Source organism: Larimichthys crocea, chromosome XX (genome assembly GCF_000972845.2).
Source record: "Larimichthys crocea isolate SSNF chromosome XX, L_crocea_2.0, whole genome shotgun sequence".
NCBI lineage: Eukaryota > Metazoa > Chordata > Actinopteri > Sciaenidae > Larimichthys > Larimichthys crocea.
This window is the reverse complement of record NC_040030.1, coordinates 9560221-9582109: the sequence shown is the minus strand read 5'-3', so window position 1 is coordinate 9582109 and position 21889 is coordinate 9560221. Positions and strand designations below refer to the sequence as shown.

At 39.4% G+C, this 21889-nt stretch overlaps 2 protein-coding genes and 1 non-coding gene across 9 annotated transcripts in view; all 3 read right to left on the bottom strand.

Annotated features, from left to right (window-relative positions):
• Nucleotides 1-789: 789 nt before the first annotated feature.
• LOC104934963 (uncharacterized) lies at nucleotides 790-8502 on the bottom strand. Its single transcript, XM_010750743.3, has 3 exons — nucleotides 8112-8502; nucleotides 5186-7027; nucleotides 790-3401 (listed from the first exon to the last, which is right to left on the bottom strand). The coding sequence occupies exons 2-3, from the start codon at nucleotides 7023-7025 to the stop codon at nucleotides 1492-1494; spliced, it is 3750 nt and encodes a 1249-aa protein (XP_010749045.3). The 5' UTR covers nucleotides 7026-7027; nucleotides 8112-8502; the 3' UTR covers nucleotides 790-1491.
• The window catches only part of LOC104934962 (ninjurin-2), a 34337-nt gene continuing 17158 nt past the window's right edge, over nucleotides 4711-21889 (bottom strand). Inside the window, exons 2-5 of one of the 7 annotated variants that reach the window (XM_027272256.1) lie at nucleotides 12069-12205; nucleotides 11861-11940; nucleotides 10096-10271; nucleotides 4711-4861 (exon numbers count right to left, since the gene is read on the bottom strand). In XM_027272256.1, the coding sequence (XP_027128057.1) occupies nucleotides 10105-10271; nucleotides 11861-11940; nucleotides 12069-12205 (384 nt within the window). In that variant the 3' untranslated portion in view covers nucleotides 4711-4861; nucleotides 10096-10104. Of the gene's footprint in view, nucleotides 4862-8766; nucleotides 9312-9859; nucleotides 10272-10938; nucleotides 11138-11448; nucleotides 11613-11860; nucleotides 11941-12068; nucleotides 12206-21889 lie in introns of those variants that run through there. The other 6 variants (XM_019264850.2, XM_019264851.2, XM_019264846.2 and 3 more) reach the window with 6 other exon arrangements.
• On the bottom strand, nucleotides 16328-16400 carry trnak-cuu (transfer RNA lysine (anticodon CUU)). The gene has a single exon. It is a non-coding gene; the product is annotated as a tRNA-Lys (tRNA).

Here is a 21889-nt window from a genome sequence, read left to right as displayed (position 1 = left end):
TTTCTTGATTTCATCACATGATGGATTTGTATTGATGGAGTATTTTGTTTATTTAGCTGTGAGAGGACCACAATGAGGAGACAAGGACTGGGCGTTAGATTCAAATAGGGGGTCAGTGACCATGAGCTGTGTGTATGGATTCATATGGTTCAAGTGTAGAAATGTCATAAACCTTAAATGTTTAACCAGAAATCTGTATTGTATTCAGTACGTTTAGTTTGTAGTCATCATTTATACTTGATTTCCTCACTCCCATCTTTTTAGAGTGATGCTTCTATGTTCTTTCTGCAACCATGCATTGGACCGATGGCATGTTGACATTTAGGAGTCAGTCTGTTTGATGAGTGAATGACCTACATATAATATGTAACTAAGGTTTGTGGTATATTTCATAACTGGTCACCCTGGCCTTGTAGGCCTTTTTTCTGTCTCATCCCCAAGAAATTTTTCCAACTAGACAATGACCAAAGGGACACACACACACACAGACACACACACACACACATACAGAGTGGCCCAGTTCCCAGGGCGCCAGTCAGTCAGACAGCTGAGGTATAAATAGTCAGCTGGCTAAAGTTTCCCTTGAGAGAAAAGCTCCAGGAGTGGTAGACCAGCGCTCCCTTCTGAAAGATACAAAACTTTTACTGGTGGCTTCTATGTATTTTGTCAGCATAAAAAATGACTTAAAGGACCCTCCTTTGCTAATCATAACAGTGCCCATGAGGAAGGCATATGACACCCATCAATGAAATCTAAGGAAACAGAAGAAAAAACATAATCTGAGAAGCATTTGTTTTTAAAGACCTTTATTATGCTGTACAATACATATGTTGCATAGTACGCAGCACATAAACACCTGATTTTGAAGCTCTTTATCAGATATGTTTTGGCCAAGCAGGCCAGACAGATGATGGATGCCTTCAAAAAAAAAGCATGCATTTAGAAAAAAAAAATACTGGTATGTGAAAGTCAAAGTGATCAACACATCAAATAACACATGCTGTATGCTCACAAATGTATACTAAAATTCAAAGAAGTAACTGATTAATATGGTTGTTGTTACTTTGCATAAAGTGAGAAAAAGTATGTATTCTATAATTTCAACTGCATTTTGGAGCCTAATATTAAACCAATTATAGGGAAAATCATGAAAAATGCCCAAATGAATTAATTTAAGGTACATGTTTTGTTCAACCAACACTTAAAAACCAATAGATATTTAGTTTATTATCACATAAGCTTGTGAGGACAAGTACATATTTACATTTGAGAAGCTTGAACCAGAGACTTTCTGGCAATTTCTTAATTATCTAATTTTATTGTTGTGTAGATTGACTAATTCATGTATTCACAAATCGTTTTAAGTATTTCTGAGTGCCATAGTTGAAACTTGGTTCCTATGATGTCATTGTCCATTCCTTGTTTCCTTTTACAGAAGCATCTCTGAGAAACAGACCAGAACACTGGTTAAGCAATTGTGCCATCCCATGGTTAGACACATGTATTGCATCTCACAGGTGTGATTTCAAGCATGTCATCATCTCCATAGATACCCAAAATTGGGTAGAGCTTTGGTCTGCTACCAAACAGACCAGTCATAGAATAGAGAAAAGATTGTAGGGGTGTTGTGGTCTCACTGAAGGCACATCCTGTATAAGAGTAGATCAGAGTCCTGGTGTCCACATCATAAAAGGAGACCTCTCCCTTCTCATAATCGACAAACACACCAACTGTTTGGGGCCCTTGGCTTAGTTCCAGGCTTGGTTCCATAAAATGACCAAGATATTCCTCTTGGAATTGGCTGGTGATTTTAGTAAATGTCCAGCATCCATTCTCAGGCAGAGGACAGCCGAATACCTGCCTGTTAACGGTCTCTTTGACCACTCCCAAGACACAGCATGTACTCCCACTAATCTGAACCTCATAGTAAAACCTGCCTGAGGAAAAACCATCTTTCCCAAGGACAAAGGGATTATATTCAAACCTTTTCCTGAATAAAGTAGGAAAAAACAGTCTGCCTTTGTGATATCTCACTTGTTTCCCATCCTCAGACACCGTGAGTTTGGAATTGGCTGCGTAGGGGTCCAGAGTCACATCCACCGCATCGCACTGCTGGATCATCAGCAACTTGTCCCGAGGAGGATTCCACACTTCCCTAATAAACTCATCTGTCATCGGTTTTTCAGCTGCATAAAGTTGTGCTGTGGCCTCACATCCGTCTGAAAGCCTGACCTCGTGAATAAGCATCTCCATCTCATTACTGAGTATCTTTTCCATCTGACCCACTGCTTTTTTCACCATCCCTATGCAGGTCTGTTGACTGATCTCAGAGATGTCTAGTCTAAAGGGAGGGGTGGAGTGAGATGAAGGATCAATTTGGTCCCTTGTGTGTGCAGGAGAGGAGAGAGAATGATAGCTCTGCAGGAGATGTAGGTGGTCCTCAGTTTGTAAAAGTTGCTCCATTTCGGATCTTTTCCTCCTCAGTTCACTGACTTCTTGTTCCAGCTGTGTCACATAGTCTTTAGCCTGCCTCTCTGCTGCTTTCTGCTTCTCCTGGACCAACTCATTCAGCTCAGCTGCTCTTTTTTGTAGAGAGACCACAAGCGCATTGAAAACCTCAGCAATTTCTGCTATTTGTTTCTCTGACTCTTCCTTGCCCTGTTCAATTGAGTGTTTGATCATCTCAATACTACAGGATTTAGTGTTTTCCATCGCTTTTATCTCTGATGTTAAATTGACCAGCTCGGCTTTCCTCTGTCTGGACGCATGCTCTAACGGGACGGTTTTATGCGTTGCATGGTCATCTTTCAAGCACATGAAACACACACACATCTGGTCTTCCTGACAGAAGAGCTCAAACATCTTGTCGTGCTTCTGACACACCCTGTCCTGCAGGTTTGACACAGGGTCGATCAGCTGGTGCTTCTTAAGTGTTGTGACTCTCTGATGAGGCTCCAGGTGATGCTGGCAGAATGAGGTCAAACACACCAGGCACGTCTTCTGGGCCTTGAGCTTCAGCCCACAGCAGATGTCACAGGGAACTTCCCCTGGTTTGGCAAGGATGTCATATTCACCTGTTACCCTCATTTTGTTGAAATGCTCCACCATATCTCTGAACTCTGTGTTGACCTGAAGCTGTGGTCTTTTTCTGAACTTCTTCTGACAAAGCGGACACTGTGTTGGGTTTTTGCTGGCCCAATAACCTGTGATACAAGTCTTGCAGTAGTTGTGTCCACATGGTGTAGAGACGGGCTCAGTGAACACATCCAGGCAGATTGAACACCTGAACTGCTCTTCACACAGGATGTTCATGGCTGAAGCTATGTCTGGATAAGAGGAGAGGATTTGATGATTAAGATTTTTTATTTCAAATCCTAAAAATATGTTAATCAAATGGGTTGCTTACATTTTTGACGACCATTTCCCTATCTAGGAAGTTGGGTTTTCAAAATTATTTTTACCTCTGTCAATTTGACTGTTTGTAGCCAATTCAATAACAGAATATGCAGATCAGAGCATGAAGGCAACACAAGGATGTGTAGAGGTGTGAAAATATTAGTTTCAATCAACATATAGAGTCAGATATATAGTCTCAAGTACTACAACTCTACAAGTTACTTACAAATTCCATGGCACTTGTACTTATTTGAGAATTTCCTTTTTATGCAATGTTACATTTCTACTCCAATACAACAAGTGGTGAATATTGTACTTTTTAATTTGCCACATTTGTCTGACAGCTTTAGTTATAGTTACCTCACAAACTGTGATACTTGTACTGTCCAGTGAAAACCACCACATTTGATGATACTGGATAGGATTTTTTCTGGTAAACTGAAGGATTAAATGAGTTCTTTAATGGGTTGAGAAAATTCTCATTCTTCTTAAGATAACTATTCTTTTTTTTAAATAAATCAAATTAACTTTATCTTGAAAATGTAATGTCACAAAGCAGAGAAAAGGGCCGTTTTTATGATCCCAGCTGATATGCAAGACATGTCCAGAATTATAGTCTATGAATGTTTACATATTCAAAAATAAACTATTGTTTATTAACATAATGTAAAGACATTATAAGGGCGAAAGGGAAGAAGTGAGTAAGTAGATCTCTTTCTTGCTCGTGATATTCAAGCTTCCTGTTTGATCAGTGAAACAAGTAAGTGAACAATGAAATTATGAAATTTGTAATTATTCGAACTGATTAAATACAGAAAATACTGAAGAGCTTTCCACCGTCAAACACAGCCCAGATCGTCTAGCACTGGGATCGGTGCTATTTTTGATCATTACTGAAGACGCATTTCTTTTTAAAGCTATATTTAGCACATCCTTATCTAAGTATAATGACACTGAACTTTACCTGTCGAGATGCCTGTTTGTTGTTTGTAGTCTGTCTGTTGTCTGTGTGTTTGTCTGTCTGTCTGAAAAAAAGGTTCCTCTTGGGCGTGTAGTTAAGTTTCATTTCTACAGAATGACACATGATCCCTCCCTTCCTCTTCCGCTCCCCCTCCTCCCCTTGGAAAGAGTTCCTCAAAGCAGTATTTGCCTCTTTTTTTATTTTTAAGTAGGAAAAAAAAGGCAGAATCTGTTGACAATAAATGTTACAAATGTATTGTTTTTTTAAAATATTTTTTCTTTTATTTTTCTTTTCTTTCTTTTTTTTATTGTGGTATTTTACTTTATTTTAAAGTTGCTGTTTTTTGTTTGTTTGTTTGTTTGTTTGTTTGTTTGTTTGTTTGTTTGTTTGTTTTACAATAACCCAAACGCCAATAACATTCATAGGTTTAATGCTATAAAAAGACAAACCGTGTGTGTGTGTGTGTGTGTGTGTGTGTGTGTGTGTGTGTGTGTGTGTGTGTGTGTTTGATGTGTGTCCATATGTGGTTTTATGTGTGTTTGGGTGTCAGAAGTGGAGTCAAGCCAGCAGCCACCCGGAAGAAGACAGTTCTTTTGATTTATCTTTAGTCAATATTATATAGTTTTATTATTATAATTTTGTGTAGATCGACTAAATGACAAATTCACAAATCGTTTCAGCTCTAAAAACAATGTATAAAAGACTGCCACAGATAAAACTGAGTTCTTATGATGCCACTGTCCACTCCTTCTTTCCTTTTATAGTAGCATCTGATAAACATAGAAACAGAGCAGAACACTGGTTAAACAATAGTGCCATCTCCTGGTTAGACATGGGATGTGTTGCATCTCACAGGTGTGATTTCAAGTATGTCATCACCTCCAGAGATGCCCAAAACAGGGTAGAGCTTTGGTCTGTTGCTTAAGGGAGTGCCAGTCATAGAATAGAGAAAAGCTTTTGGGGATGTTGTGGTCTCACTGAAGGCACATCCTGTATAAGAGTAGATCAGAGTCCTGGTGTCCACGTCATAAAAGGAGACCTCTCCCTTCTCGTAATCAACAAACACACCAACTGTTTGGGGCCCTTGCTTCAGTTTCAGAGGAGGTTCAAGAAAATGACCAAGATATTCCTCTTTGAATTGGTTGGTGGTTTTAGTAAATGTCCAGCATCCATTCTCAGGCACAGGACAGGTGTATCCCTCCCTGCTAATGGACTCTTTGGCCACTCCCAAGACATAGCCTATATTTCTACTAACCCGAACCTCATAGTAAAACCTGCCTGAGGAAAAACCATCTTTCCCAAGGACAAAGGGATTAAATTCAAATCCTCTCCTGAATAAAATAGGAAAAAACAGTCCGCCTTTGTGATATCTCACTTGTTTCCCATCCTCAGACACCGCGAGTTTGGAATTGGCTGTGTAGGGGTCCAGAGTCACATCCACCGCATCACACTGCTGGATCATCAGCAACTCGTCCCGAGGAGGATTCCAGACTTCCCTAATAAACTCATCTGTCATCGGTTTTTCAGCTGCATAAAGTTGTGCTGTGGCCTCACATCCGTCTGAAAGCCTGACCTCGTGAATAAGCATCTCCATCTCATTACTGAGTATCTTTTCCATCTGACCCACTGCTTTTTTCACTATCTCTACATAAGTCTGTTGACTGATCTCAGGGACGTCTGGTCTAAAGGGAGAGGTGAGGTGAGATGGACGATCAACTTGGACCCTTGTGTGTGCAGGAGAGGAGAGAGGCTGATAGCTCTGTAGGAGATGTAGGTGGTCCTCAGTTTGTAAAAGTTGCTCCAATTCATCTCTTTTCCTCCTCAGTTCACTGACTTCTTGTTCCAGCTGTGTCACATTGTCTTTAGCCTGCCTCTCTGCTGCTTTCTGCAGCTTCTCCTGGACCAACTCATTCAACTCAGGCACTCTTCTTTGTAGAGAGACCACAAGAGCATTGAAAACCTCAGCAATTTCTGCTATTTGTTTCTCTGACTCTTCTTTGCCCTGTTTAATTGAACATTCGAATATTTCAATAGACCGGGATTTCACGTTTTCCATCGCTTTTATCTCTGATGTTAAATTGACCAGCTCGGCTTTCCTCTGTCTGGACGCATGCTCTAACGGGACGGCTTTATGCGTTGCATGGTCATCTTTCAAGCACACGAAACACACACACATCTGGTCTTCCTGACAGAAGAGCTCAAACATCTTGTCGTGCTTCTGACACACCCTGTCCTGCAGGTTTGACACAGGGTCGATCAGCTGGTGCTTCTTAAGTGTTGTGACTCTCTGATGAGGCTCCAGGTGATGCTGGCAGAATGAGGTCAAACACACCAGGCACGTCTTCTGGGCCTTGAGCTTCAGCCCACAGCAGATGTCACAGGGAACTTCCCCTGGTTTGGCAAGGATGTCATATTCACCCGTTACCCTCATTTTGTTGAAATGCTCCACCATATCTCTGAACTCTGTGTTGACCTGAAGCTCTGGTCTTTTTCTGAACTTCTTCTGACAGAGCGGACACTGTGTCGGGTTTTTGCTGGCCCAATAATCTGTGATACAAGTCTTGCAGTAGTTGTGTCCACATGGTGTAGAGACGGGCTCAGTGAACACATCCAGGCAGATTGAACACCTGAACTGCTCTTCACACGGGATGTTCATGGCTGAAGCCATGTCTGGATAAGAGAAGAGGATTTGATGATTAAGTTTTTGTTTTTTTCAATCCTAAAAATATCCTAAAAATATTAATCAAATAGGTTGCTTACATTTTTGACAGACTTTCAAAATAATTTTTTACCTCTATCAAATTGAATAGAATATGAACAGAATATGCAGATCAGAGCATGAAGGCAACACAAGGATGCACATGACTTGATGATTAAGAGTTTTAATTTCAAATTTTCAAATTTTAATTTCAAATTTCAAGTCAATCCAGTATGCCCCTGAAAGTGAATTCTAATAAACACTTTCAAGCAACTTATGTAGTTTTGGTGAAGGCTAAAAATAAGCTTTACTCAATGGCTTTATTTTGTTATTTTATTATGGTGGTATTATATGTCTTTAATCAATAGCTGACATAATAGAGATGACAAAAAAATGACATGTAACAAAGGTTCATGTCCTTGACACCAAGACCCCCACTTAAACTATGTGTTACTTTATCAACTTCATTGGATTTCTCCCTTGCAATTCAAACACGTGCAGTCAATTCAAAAGTCATTCTTGTGGCCACAGCAGTGCACACGAGCAAACATCTGCAGTGATGCGTCATCAGTCAGCATTTTTACTGCCAGAATGACTGGGAGAACTGACTTCAGTTTAATGGTATTTTATTGTACTTTTTATGCAACTTTATATTTCTACCATGTCTCTATGTCCAGAATTATAGCCCATGAATGTTTAAACATTCAAAAAATAAACTGGATTTTATCAACATAAGACATCACAATGACCAAAGGGAAGAAGTGTATACATAAAACTGCTGGTTCAAATTCAAGCTTCTAGTTTGATCAGTAAACAACCTTTGAGCTCAACAAACAGAGTAAATAAAGGTATAATCATGAAATTTGTAATTATTTGACCTGATTAAATACAAGAAATATTCTTTCCACTGTCAAACACAGCCCAGGTAGTTTAGCATTAGGATCTGTGATACTACATTATTGAAGACACATTGTTTGATTCTTTGTAGTTATATATAGCACATTCTCATCTAAGTATAAAGAAAGAGGAAGATCAGAAAACGAGCTTGAACTTTACCTGCCGAGATGTCTGTCTGTCTGTCTGCGTGTTTGTCCGAAAAAAGTTTCCTCGTAGGCGTGTAGTTTCATTTCTTGGAAATGACACATGATCCCTCCTTTCCTCTTCTTCTCCTCCTCCTCTCCATGGAAAAAGTTACTCAAAGCAGCATTTGCCTCTTGAAACGTAACAACAAACCAGCCAACAAGGGAACAATACTACTACCAAATTGTAGCTGCAACTAAGCACACAAATAAGCATGCCTTTATTACTATACCTACTACTAATTTCATATAGACATTTCCCCTTTCTGACTCATATTAAACTTCTATGAACTCTCTTGATGCTTTGATAAAGAAGGCTTTTTCAGCACTGACCGACTTCCAGAGATTCATCAGGTCTTGTCATGTCCTTCATAGGATTTTCCTGTGATTACTTCAATGTTGAAAATCAACCACATCAAAAGAGAAGAGACAAAGTGCAGATCAAGGGCACATGTATCATAGAAACTGAAATACTTTGCAGTATTTTATTATCAGATACATTTTCTTACATTTTCCTTTATTTGCTGTAAAGTTAGCCAACACAGAGTCATCTGCACATCATTAAAATGATCCAAAACAATAAAGAAGATGAGCAGGTTCATCATAATAATAAAACAAAGGCTCCTTTTTTAAAACTTGTGTTTTATTTGTTGAATGTGTTTGCTGAAGTGAGCAGCTGTTAGATGAGGGCTGCTTTTATGTTCTTGACATCTCTTGGACACAAGATGTCACCATTACCTAATAAAAGCTTGGTAAAGGACTATCACTATAAGCAGGATTACAATATATTTTACCATATATGTACATATTTTTTTAAAACAAATGTGTTAATGTGTTAAAAATCATAAAATAAGTTAGTACTGACTCGTAACACATAACAGCTCTGTTAAAAATAAATGGTTGCACAGCTAAAATAGACATAAAATAAATGTGAGGTCCACTGTATATACAGTATGTATGCATGTTATTAGCTATGGTGAGTGTGTCTGTGTGGTAGTGCAACCTAAAATGTGTCAGTGAATGCGCATCATAAGCCAAGGGAAGTATCCAGTGCTCTGCATGCCGAAGGTACTGATGAAGAAGTTGAGGACTGTGGTGATGAAGACTATGATGGTTGTTACGTTGTTCAAGTAATCCAAACGATTCTGCAGGGCGCTGTTATTCAGGTCCCGACGGCCTGTGACACACACACACACACACATACACAGTAGAGAAAGAGAGGGTTCAAACTGCTCTAGGACACACAGAGGGACTTGCAGTTTGTCCATGATGCACTACATTTTGATTCCCTTAAAATGAATGGACAAAATAAAATGAGATTTCACTTCTTTTCTTCAAACACTGACATCTTCATATGCACGTTGACACACACACACATACACACACACGCACACTTGCTTGTGACAGTAGGTCCACTTCCTGTCCACACTGTTACTTTGCATTCACTCGTTTACAATAAGTATAGCACAGACTTCTGTTGAATCACTACATTTATTTAGCTTTCTGGGGGAGAGTGTACGTACATATTAGAGGGATGTCTCTTATTTATTTATATTACCCTGTTTTTGTCTGGTATAGAACCTCAAGATCATTTTCTGTGTCAAAGAAGTTTTTAAAATAAATTATATAGAATAAAATGCATGTAAAGTGTAAAACAGTTTGAAATACACATAATGAAACACATGCAAATACAATAATGAATATTTACATAGATATTCAGTTGGTTAAAGTGAAAACATTTTAGTTGGATTACAGTGTGAGTCATTTTTCAAAACACAAATTAACATGATATACTGCATGTGAAATGTTCGTCTCAACTTTATAGAAAAAGAGTTTTTAACTTCAACTTTAAATCAACATGTTTAAGTGTGTGTGAAAATATTGTATGTGCATGCATGTTGTAGTAGTGTGTTTGATATGTGAGTGCGTGTGAGGTTTTGAGTGTGTGTGTGTGTGTGTATGTGTGTGTGTCAGAAGTGGAGTCGAGCCAGCAGCCACCGGAAGAAGCCAGTTCTTTTGGATCCGAAGAAGCTGACGAAGAAGTTTATCACGGTGGTGACAAAGATGACGCCTGTAGCGAGGTTGTTCAGGTAGTCGAGTCGTTTCTGATTGGACACCACATTCAGGTCCCTGCGGGCTACAACATACACACACACACAAACAGACAGACACACAAACAGACACACAAACACACAATTTCAAACATTTCAAACACATCCACCCACATACCACACATACAATTGGTGCACTCATACTTACATACACTCGCAACGACTCCATACAAACAAACATACAGTAATGTACCCATACAAACAGCAATATAGGTCACCCACTCTCCAGCCTCTGTTTAGTTTATGTGACATTTTGACCAGACTTATATTAACAATATTTTGTTTATGTTCATTAAATAAATTCCACATAACAGATGTAATCCCCTCACTTAACAAATACAATTTAATATTGCCCTCTAGCAAAGACCCCCAGCTGTTCCAATTAAAGCAAATTGCTCGGTGGCAGACCCTGAGAACATCTTGTAGATTAATAAAATGTAGACATGGAGTCAGTTTTAATGATTGAAAATTATAAGAAATACTATGTGCTTTCTTTCCAAGAGTACTGATGCCACTGTTTATTGCTATGGAAATAAACAGTATTTTTCTCTGCAGTTATACATAAATGGATAAAGATTAATTTGCTAATATATCCTCTTTGTAGGATTTCGAGCACCCGCTTTGGCGCCATCTAATGGCAACTTCTCAAGAGTTTCACGTACAAATTCACTTTTTGTGTATGAATGTACATACAGTGTGTGAATGTGCCTGCTAAGGCTGTTTCACAGAATGAAACGCTGAAGCAGCCATCGCAGGAAGCAGCTGCGTTGTGTGCCGAAGGCGGATTTGATGATGTTGATGATGAGGGTGAGGAAGATGATGCCGGTGGTCAGATTGTTCAGGAAGTTTAACAACCGTTGATAAGATGGGAGGAGGGTGAACTCAACACGAGCTACACACACACACACACACACACACATGCATACATTACACACACAGACAAGAACACAAGCACACAGAGAGAAACACACACACACACACACACACACATCTAGTTGGTCCCTTGGCCCAGTCCATTCATACTGAATAAAATCAAATCAGAATACAATAATGCTGTAGTTGATTAGTTTTTTGAGTAAGTTTGTGTGTGTGTGTGTGTGTATGTGTGTGTGTGTGTGTGTGTGTGTGTGTGGTCCTACATTGAATGTGTCAAAATCTTTCCCTACTTTCCAAAAACATACACATATTCGAGTCATTCCCTACATCAGAAAGTCAGAAATGCATCCTGGCAAAGAGGCCGGTGCGCTCCATCCCGAAGACGGAGATGAAGATGTTGGTGACAAAGATGAGGAAGATGATGATGGTTGTGGTGTTGTTCAGGCTGTCCAGGCGCTTCTGGTTGGATTCTTCGTTGACGTCTCGCCTAGCTGCAACAAGCACACACATGTACACACACACACACACCAGAAATAACAAACTACACAAGCTTTTTGTTCATGCTACACGGAGAATGTATTGCTTTCTCTTTATAACAGACAAAAATGTGACTGGACTTCAATCTTAGCTGCCTCTATTTTCACAACAAATCAGTGTGTCATTATTAGAGTGTTAATATGATTGGTTAAAAACATGGAGGATGGATTTTTGAAGAGGTCAGCTCATGTGATTGGCTCACCAATGATGATGATAAGGACTCCAGCCACTATCTGGAGAGCCAAGGAGAAGGAGATGAGAGTCAGGACAGCAATGTAGTACCTGAGGAGGAAAGTATAAAAGAAAAATATACAGTAAATGTGATCATTTTGATAAAAGTATGGATTAGGAATGTTGCAGTGAGACTTTGGGGACAAATATCTTCTTTAAAAACTAAATGCAACCTGTACCTGTATCCAGCTCCTTGTTCGATGACAGTTTTCATGTGTGTGATGTTAGCCAGGAACAGAGCGATATCCAGCATGCCCTCAGCTGCCGTCTTCTTCGTGGCATACAGGTTCATGTTCAGATTTGTGGTTGAACCTCCCTGAAATGGTCAGATACAGGTTTCAGATTTGCACTTGTACTTTAAGCTTTTGAAACTGACCAGGAGAGGGCAGCAATGACCAAGAATATCACCAACAGGCTACATCCAGAGGACAAATGCATAGTCTGGCCAATAAAATTAAGCATGCTCATTCTTTTGTTTATTTATTCTCACAACCAAATACAAGCCAGAAAAGTGATTGATGAGAGAGAGCAAGAAATTGACTTAATCGGACAGCGCTTTTATCATAGCTTAGTAATTGAACACTACATGCGTCTTTGTAACTGTTGTTTTCATCATACCAAATTTAGTCTCATGACCCACTCAGCTGTTTTCAAGGAGGGCTAAGATAAGCATTTCTTTTTATTTTGGTGGTTTGAAAACAGAAAATTCCTAATTTTTCTCGTGGTTCATTTATCATGAGAGCTCTAACTGCAGCTCATTTTCCAGTGATTGGAGGTAGTTGTTTTTGGAATGATATAGCGATTTGTGTTTGTGTGTAAATTCTCCTATCTTCCAAGAACAGTAATTTAATAGAGAAGCAGGGTGATAACGGGTGATTTACATTTTTTTCTAGCTTGAAACTTTCACAATTTCCAAAAAAAGAAATAGTGCATGAGGTAGGAGAAGAAAACCTTCAACATCATTACATAAAGCCTTAATGTATGACTCACAGCACATGTCAGTTTAAATGTTTCTAAATCTAGTTATTGTGCTGCTATAGCGCATGGGCTACACATGGACATATTGGATTACTTAACACTGAGCTGTAGATTAAGGTATTCTGTCCACAAGTGGATCATTTTACCCGAGGCTGTGTCAGTGTAGTTTGAATCAGTGCAGTCTGTTTTTCTTTAGGCTGCACAGAAAGCAGAGATGTGTTTAAGAAAGACATAGATCACATACATGAAGTCGATCATGTGCTCTCGGGACACATTGTACTTTATGAGCTCATTCTGCTGTAATGCGTTTTGCTGCTCCAAAACAAACAGAGCGTTGACACTGTACATGTACAGCAATTGTTCAACCCTGCAGCTTTTCTGTGTGTGCTGCCTCTATTTTTATATGGTACTGTGTCCTATGCACTGGTGTCTTCTGTCGCCCCACACTCAATAAAAGGAAGTTTCTGCATTATGTTTTCAATATGTGCAACTAACTGAGCAGAAACCGCCTAACAATCTCAAAATGAAGTGAACTCTCCCACTTTTTGGGTGTTGAAAACCGTCTCCAAGAAGCAACACCCTAAAAGTCTGAGGTAATTACTAAAGTCTTACTTGTAATGAACTTGTATATTGTACAGCAACAGAACAGCCCAAACCATGCTTTTGTGTCAGATCAGACAAAATACATAAATGTGAGTATAGTTATTGTGAATGTGATGGATGGTATTATCATGGTTTTATTGTGGTGCATCATTGTACTATAAAAACTGTGCATGATGCTGATATACCACATGTCACTTTGCAAAGAAGCAAAATGATTTACGAAAGTTCGGTAGACCATCAACACTTCTTTAAAGCTACCGTGCATTTCATTTCAAACATCGTGGAATTGATGCCCCCTAGTGGTAGAAACATTCACTGTAAGACCACTTTTCACTGTCTTATTTACAAACAAAAACAGAATAATTTCAGCAATGCTATTATTATATAAAAATCCTAGACATACTGTCTTTAATAGATTCTGCGTTTTTTTATTGTAAATACTGATCTTGCTGGTATGTAGCAGTGAAACAGGTAAAAGCATGATATGTTAGAGCAGTGCAAAGGTTATAGTATGCTTCCAAGTAGCTGTTTGTTGGCTCATTGAACATCCGAGTGAAACACCATGAATGAATGAGGATAGTCTGAAAGTGTGCACCACTATCCTTATCTTGTCTTTTGAAACTTGGCCATTCTAAACAGATATGTTTGAATAAAGCTTTGGAAGAACTTGTTCATTTGAAGCATACTGAACCCTTAACAGTCAACACTGCTGCTATGTCTTTAGTTGCTATACATGCACACAAGGACGTGCAGTGTTCTAATGGACTGAGATCATGTGACTTGGTTTCCTCCTCGTACTCTGACAGCGCTAGCTCTTGCAAACTTCTATGTAACTAACCAACGGCAAGAACCAAAACACCACAAAACTACTGTTCAGCTCAGCCAGTGTGTTTACATCCACTTCCCTCTCAACCATGACTCTGTTGGCAGGCTTCCTTCTGCGGCGAGACAGCGATTTGGCGGCTTCACTTTGGTAACAAATAACAAGTTTTCATTGACTTAGTCTATGTTTTATCAGAACTGTGCCATGATTTCTGGAACAAGATGTTGATGTTGACATTTTTGGATGTAGGTTTTGGACTCTTTGAGTGCCACAAACCAAAACTAAAACAAACTGTCTCTCGCCGTAAGAGGAAAAGTATGTTTTTCTGGTATTTTCGGATAACCTGCACCTAATTCCAGGGTTTAATTTTAAATCTAATTAAGCATATTGTCTGTGGTCCTGTCCTGATGTTGTGATCCCCGTCAAATTAGAACCCGTGTTTTGTATTTTTTGTGCTGGAAATCTTGATTTCATTTTCCATACGGTGTGTGTTACTGTACAGTTTGATCCAGTCTGGGTTAATCTCCAAGAAAGTATGAAGCAATTCCTAGAACTGGAAGACTGTCAAAACACTATGAACACATGCATTATAACCCTTTGTATGTTTTTCTGCATGCACGAGAGAGGCAAAGAGAGAGAGAACTGGAGAGAAAAAGGAGAGAAAGAAGGAGAAAAGCAGAGGAAATTAAATAAAAAAGACGGACATAGAGAAACAGGGGGAAAGTTAGAGAAAATGTATGTATATGTATTGGCCTGTTTCCATCTTTTCTCCTTAGGGGACTCATGTGGCCACACTTTATCAACATGAGCCTTGGGCAGGCTGCCAAAACACACATACACCCACACACACGCGCACCCGTGCACACACACACACACATCACAATCAAAACATTGGAATGGCTTACGTACAGTTTTATGGGCCATGTGTGTTCACTTAGTGTGATGTCTCTCTAAATGTACTGACTGTGCTTTTATCACATTTAATCTGCACTTATCATGATTTATTAAAATGTGTACATAAAGTATCATTTGATCCTTTGTTTCAGTGGACAGGTAGGGCAGTGTCAGATCCTTATTTACAGCACCGTTCTGGAGAAGGGGTTGCAGGAGGTCAGCAGGGTTACAAACATTCACTCTCAGAAGCTGTGAATTACAACCATTTGGCCTCATTGATGCTCAGTCACGAATGTCTACAGTTGACTGCCCAGCTCAGATTTTGCTTTTGAGGAAGTTTTTTTCTTGTTCTCTTTGCTCGTCTGCGAGGAACTATAAATTATAACTTTCCTAATCATTCATTGGCTGACTTTGTTATTAAAGCTTTAACAGATAGCTGCAGCACATTAGTGTCTGGGCTAGCTGAATATTATCCAGTCGTACTGTCTAAAGCAGGTTTGAAGGCTTCACTCTGAGCCGCTCTGAGTCTATAATACTGCAATAAAAATGTTTTTTTCCTCCCTTAATTGTTTAGGATTAAAAATACTGTACCTGCACAAGGGAAACTGCAACACAGCACCTGCAATGAATTTATGGATGTACATACGCTTCACTGCATCGCTGTTTTTGCTCTGTCTCAGTGTTGTTATCTCGCAGAGTATTAAGATATTAATAATGCTTACATCATAAAACATTTATCAAAAACATCTATTATTTGAGACTCCCTGCTGAAAACATCTGACACAAGGATGCCATTCAAGAATCTACACAGCTCGCATGATAATATTTTTGGCTGAACGCAGCTAGCTATGACTAGAAATGATAAAGTTTGCCTACTAACATGTTTTTAAAAGCTTGTTTTTATGTAACAGTGTATTCCAGTGTATTGATTGATATGATCATCTCCAGAGTAGGAAGGTGTTCATGTGGATCGTTTAGGAGTTTAATCTCTGAACTTGTGTAATTGTGTCTCAACTAATGTTCCACTTTTTTTCTGCAATGATGGATTGTATTGGTGGTCTACATTGGTTTGGAGTTGTGTAATTCTGTGTGGATCCTTTAGGAGTTTAACTGCTGAACTGCTCAAGCTTAAAACACCAACGCCCAACGTGGGGCTCGAACCCACGACCCTGAGATTAAGAGTCTCATGCTCTACCGACTGAGCTAGCCGGGCTTGAAATCAAGAAAAAATGGCTCCGATTTCGGAATCCTTTACAATTTCTCTGTTATATAATTCCCTACCATCGTGAAAAACAATAATTCGGTATCGTCACAAAACTTGCTGCTTGCTTCACGCAACACACCAGTGTTTTGTGGGAATTATGTGTCAACTAATGTTTGCCATTTTTAAGAGTCTCATGCTCTACCGACTGAGCTAGCCGGGCTTGGAAAGACCAGAAAAAAATAGCTTGACCTGACTACACACTCAGTTTCTCAGTTGCCCTGCCCGGTAGCATGACTTTTGCATTATGCAACCAACCATATAATTGCCATGCTTAGAAAGAGGCCCTGTCTAAGCGATGATGGCTTGTATTGGTGGTCTAGTTTGGTTGCAGTTGTGTAGTTTCATGTGGATCCTTTAGGAGTTTAATCTCTAAAGTGTTTAAAGGGCTAAAGTGCTTAGGATTCATCCTGTGTATGCCATGAATATCTGTACCAAATTTCATGGCCATCCATCCAGTAGTTGTTGAGACATTTCAGTAAAAAACACCTTCATGGTGGCAGTACAAGAAAAATCAGTCTTTAGGGTACATAAAACTAATAGATAATAGACTAATTTTGCAATATGTAATACAACTCCCTACACAGTATTGAGCTGCATAAGTAAAATGTATTTCTGTCCTCAAAGGTTCCCTTTTTTCCAAGTTGATTTGGGATGTATGGTATTTATATAGTAAACTTCCCAGGAATCCAGAGTCCCTGTAAAACCCTTATTCCTGAAACTCACTGATCCACAACCCCGGGCACAGGCCCATATCACACAATGTGTACATTCCTACATCTGAACATACCAGTCTTCAAAAGAAACACACATTCATGTATATCCTTATAAGGCACACACACAAGAATGTCGCTCCACATGCACAGGTATACTCACGTGCCACCAGTACACACAAAAACATGCCTACAAAACTGTACTTGGAAACTGCGTCTTTACATTTCTAACTGCACATAAACACACACACACACACACACACAGACACACACACACACAGACAGACACACACACACACACACAGACACACACACACACACACACACACACACACACACACACACATCAGACCTCATGGGAGGCCCCCCCCCTACCTCGACCTCACAGGAAGTGCACCTCCCCTGGACTCCAATTGGTTGCTTTAATAGCCAATAGGAAGCGAAGCCCAACTAGGAGTGGAGCTCTGGTTTTCTTTTAGTATCTTATTTTTGCCTTCTGTCTGTCTCTCATCGCTCTGTATGTATGTCTGTCCCAGTGCTGGACTTCTTTTTTTTTTTTCTTTCCCCTTCTGCATTTTTTTTTCCAAAGCTCTCTCTGCCTGAAGGCATCATCTTTCTGTTTGGTTTTTATGTAACTGCCATTTAGGGTGAGGGAGTAGGATGAAAAGCAGATGAAGAGAAACAGATAGTGACACAAAGAAGAAGAGTCAGCATTGACGGGAGGAAGAGAGGCAGTGACAAAGAGATGAGTTGTGTGTTTTCTCTTGCTGGCTTGCTGGCAGCAGAACAATGTCTGAGTTACTACTTACTTCGAATGATTTTGGTTGTAAATATGCCTCAGTTTTCTGCAGGCCTGAAGCCTCATAATTCAGTAACTAAGAAACATGGTTTGGTGTAAATGCACAATGATTATTTTCAAAGGATTTTAAAAGGACAAATCACAGTCAGTCGGGCCAATTTCCCTGAGCAGACTTGATACGTTATAATATTAAAGATTTAATTATGTAAAAACACATTTTCTCTGTTCAGTATTTCTCTGTATAATAGATTAAATTATTAATTGCGGAGTCCAACATTCTGACCATACAATATACTTGATGTTATGGAATGCACAAGCTGGCACATATGCACATTTCATGTTATGACAAGTGTTGGACGACATTACTACACTACTGTCTTCTTTTGTCTTTTTTATTAAGACAATATGATTAGAGAAATCAGTCCAGCTGCTGGTTTGTTTGGCTGCTTAAACATAAACTACTCTTCTCTGCTCTAGGTGTGTTGCTGCCACCAGTGTTTAATATAAATGTATATCATTTTAAATGGCACTCTGGGTGTGTATTATTAAAACAGAACTGCTATTACCGGCAATGATCACAGGTGTCGCCAAGCAAACCAGGACTGTCTCCAGGATTGTAACTTTACAACGTTACTCTCTTTGCATTATTCCCAACTGCAGCAGGCAACCAAAAAACTCAAGGACCAACTGTATGCTACCTGTCCAGCATCAAACAGCTAGTGAATGCACAGCTCAACATTTAGCAGCTCAACATTTTATTAAAGGGTCTCGATGGTTGAAATAGTAAGGGATTCGCTTGTTGTGAAACTACCAAACAGCACTCTATATAGTTATCTTTCAGAATCAAAAGCTTAAAACATCATCTAGGATTCAGTTGACCAACCAAACATCTGCTCTCGACATTCTCTGTTTGTTTGTTTTGGGGGACACGGGTCAGCATGTGAAATGCTGCGTTTCAGGTTATTTGTTTGTCTGTGTATGTGTGTGCTGATGATAGGTGGGGGGGCAGTGGGCATGCCGGTGAATGGACTCATTATGTTTAGAGACAAACAAACAGTGGACAAAACTCAACGCTTGCACACAACCGCGCAAAAAACTTAGAGTCAAGACATTTATTAGGTGAACTTTGACACGGAAAGAAACAGGGAAAGGGCTGTTATGTACACACACACACACACACAGACACACACACCATTTCTGTCGCCTCACACACACATGCAGTGAGTTTGAAACTTGACACTTGATCTCTGCACCATGGCCAACGATCATCCTGCTGAAAGGTCTGCAATTAGCAGAACTGGCATGAGAAAACACTCTTAAAATGTTGTGTGTATCCTATTAATAAATGTCAACACTGCATAATTTGAGGATGACGCTGTTCTTTCTGTTTTTTTGTTGGAAATGTGTTTATTAAGGTGCAAATGAGTAAATAAGTCAAATCCAGAGGCTACAGGTTACATTATTATCTGCCTCTCTAACAAACCTGTTCCCTGCTGTGCCCTTTATGTCCCAACTGAGTGAAGCCACATGTCATTTTTAACACACCTCTACGTCCTTTTTGATCCTTTTTGCTGCTTTTCCTGTCTTCCGTTCTTATGTACTATCACATAAACCATCGCTTTCATCTTTCACTCCACTTCCTGCGTTCTCCTTTGATAAAGATAACGATAAAGGCTTCAGTAGAGACGTAAAAAACGTGAATTGATGGGACAAAATTACATTCACACTTATCTTTACGGAGGATCAAACAGTACCTTTATTAGTACTAGAACTTTCTGTTTTCAATCAGTCACATTTCTGTATTCTAGCATTGTCTTTAAAAAAATAAAACTGTTGAGCAAATGAAAAAAAAAGACACCTATCTTAAACCACCTTTCTTTTAACCACGTTCTCTCTGTTTACTTCTTACATCTGTTTTTCTGCTGATCCTCCCCTGCCTCTCAGTGTCATCCTCCCATTATCCTTTGGAGGGCGAGCTGTTACACAGCAGGATGGACGCCATCCTCAGTAATTGCTGGGCAGGATGTAAACGGAAATCCATTAGTGTGTGTGTGTGTGTGTGTGTGTGTGTGTGTGTGTGTGTGTGTGTGTGTGTGTGTGTGTTTGTGAGATCCAATTTAAGTTTTAGACCTTGACAGCAAGGACATTTTGTCTGGTCGTCATTTCTTCAAAGGACTGTTTGAGGGACTTGTGGAGTTTTGTAGGATAATAAATTTTGTGTAAGGGTCAGAGATCAGCCTATAGTTGTGATGGTTAGGGTTAGGGTTAGGGGCTAGGGGGGTCTACACAAATATAAAAGTATAAACATGCGTGTCTGAGCTCCTTCAGTTCAAATTCATATTCATGTTTTGAAGCAAGTTTAGGTCAAATTTATTGACTGGTACAATCAATAAGAGAAAAGTATATATGGTCACAGTTTTGAGGTACTTTAATTGAATATTTCTGTTTTCTGCTGTGTTGTAGTGCTACTCCATTACATTTCATAGTTAAATATTATACTTTTTATTACTTAGTTACTTTAATATAAACATTTTACATAAAGTAGGCTACAACACATGTGATATGATAAGTGAATAAGATGCATTGTTACCAGTTAAACTGAACCTAACATTATATGAAATAATGAGCTGCACCTAGACAACAAGCTACAACATTAAATTACATGAATAATACAACAATATTCTGCATAATTAGTCAGTTTTTATGTACCTTTTTTAACACTGTTGTGCATCTAGATAACAGATCCTATATAACTTAATGTCCTTTAAATAAAAAAAAGTCTAACTATGTATAAAACATAAAGCTATTTCTGTCCGTATGTGTGTAAGAGATAGTAGCACTGAGAAAATTAACAACCCACACAACTTTGAACTTTGATCTCTCACCTCCAGTGGTGGGACAGCTGCCCACACACAGACTCACAATCTCAGGCCCAAGCAGAGAAAATAAGTGAGATTTAAGATGACACATGGAGACACAGAGTGGCTGCTACATTAGATCACATGTGTCTCCATTCATGTGTTTTTGTGTGTGTGTGTGTCTGCATTTGGACTTCCATCTGCCATCCGGGAGTAGGAGAGAAAGAGTGTCAGTAATCTAATATCAGTTGACTCTCTGGATTCCTGACCATAACCACATGGTGTAACCGAGTTTCCCATATCAATGACTCCAGCTGGCCCCTCCAGCCTTGCAGGGGCATCCTAAGGAAAGGGTCACACTTGGAAACACAGACAGATTTTATACAATATTGTAAAGCTTTTGTTGTGATATTGCCACACTGATGGTTAAACAAAAGAAAAATATCCCACAGTTTCTCTGTCTTGTTATTATTGCAGAAATATCAGGATTGTAATCACCAGTCAGACAATTCTACATGTTTTAAACCACCAACTATGCAGAACTCACAGCATTTAGAGAAAGGCCAAGTGTGTTCACTTTCAGGTTTACTTCGAATACACTGATTCAAATATTTTACCAAACTGTTGGCTTGTATTAAACCTGTCAGACTGCTTATGTTTCTTGCCCTGCCTGACTGTGACTAATTGGTTAAAGCACGTATTGAGGCTTTGTGTTGAAATATACCAGTTGTATAAACTGGCACTGTTTTTAGGAACAGCTGTCCATACCATGACGCAAACTTTGACTATGGCTACAGATACAGGTCGTGTATGTATGTTTATGGTGTGTGTTCATAGGTGTGTGTGTGTGTGTGTGTGTGAGTAGAGCCCATAAACACCTGGTTCTCCTCTGACGTTAGCCTGCTGGAAGACTCAATTGCATAAGAGGTTGGCGTATGTTGCGTACTGTTATAGCGTCACTTGGAATGCTAAATACCCTTGAAGAAATGTGTGCCAGATGTGTGAGCGAGTGTGTATGTGTGTCCTAATCTGGCTGTCAGAAGTTTGAGTGCCAGGTGAGTATGGGTGTGT

Excerpts from the sequence above, each read along its gene's own strand:
- LOC104934963 (XM_010750743.3), bottom strand. The coding sequence starts at position 7,025 with ATGGCTTCAGCCATGAACATCCCGTGTGAAGAGCAGTTCAGGTGTTCA. Across the intron at positions 3,402-5,185 it reads ATGCAACACATCCCATGTCT|CAACCCATTTGATTAACATA; the intron begins AACCAGGAGATG and ends CAAAAATGTAAG.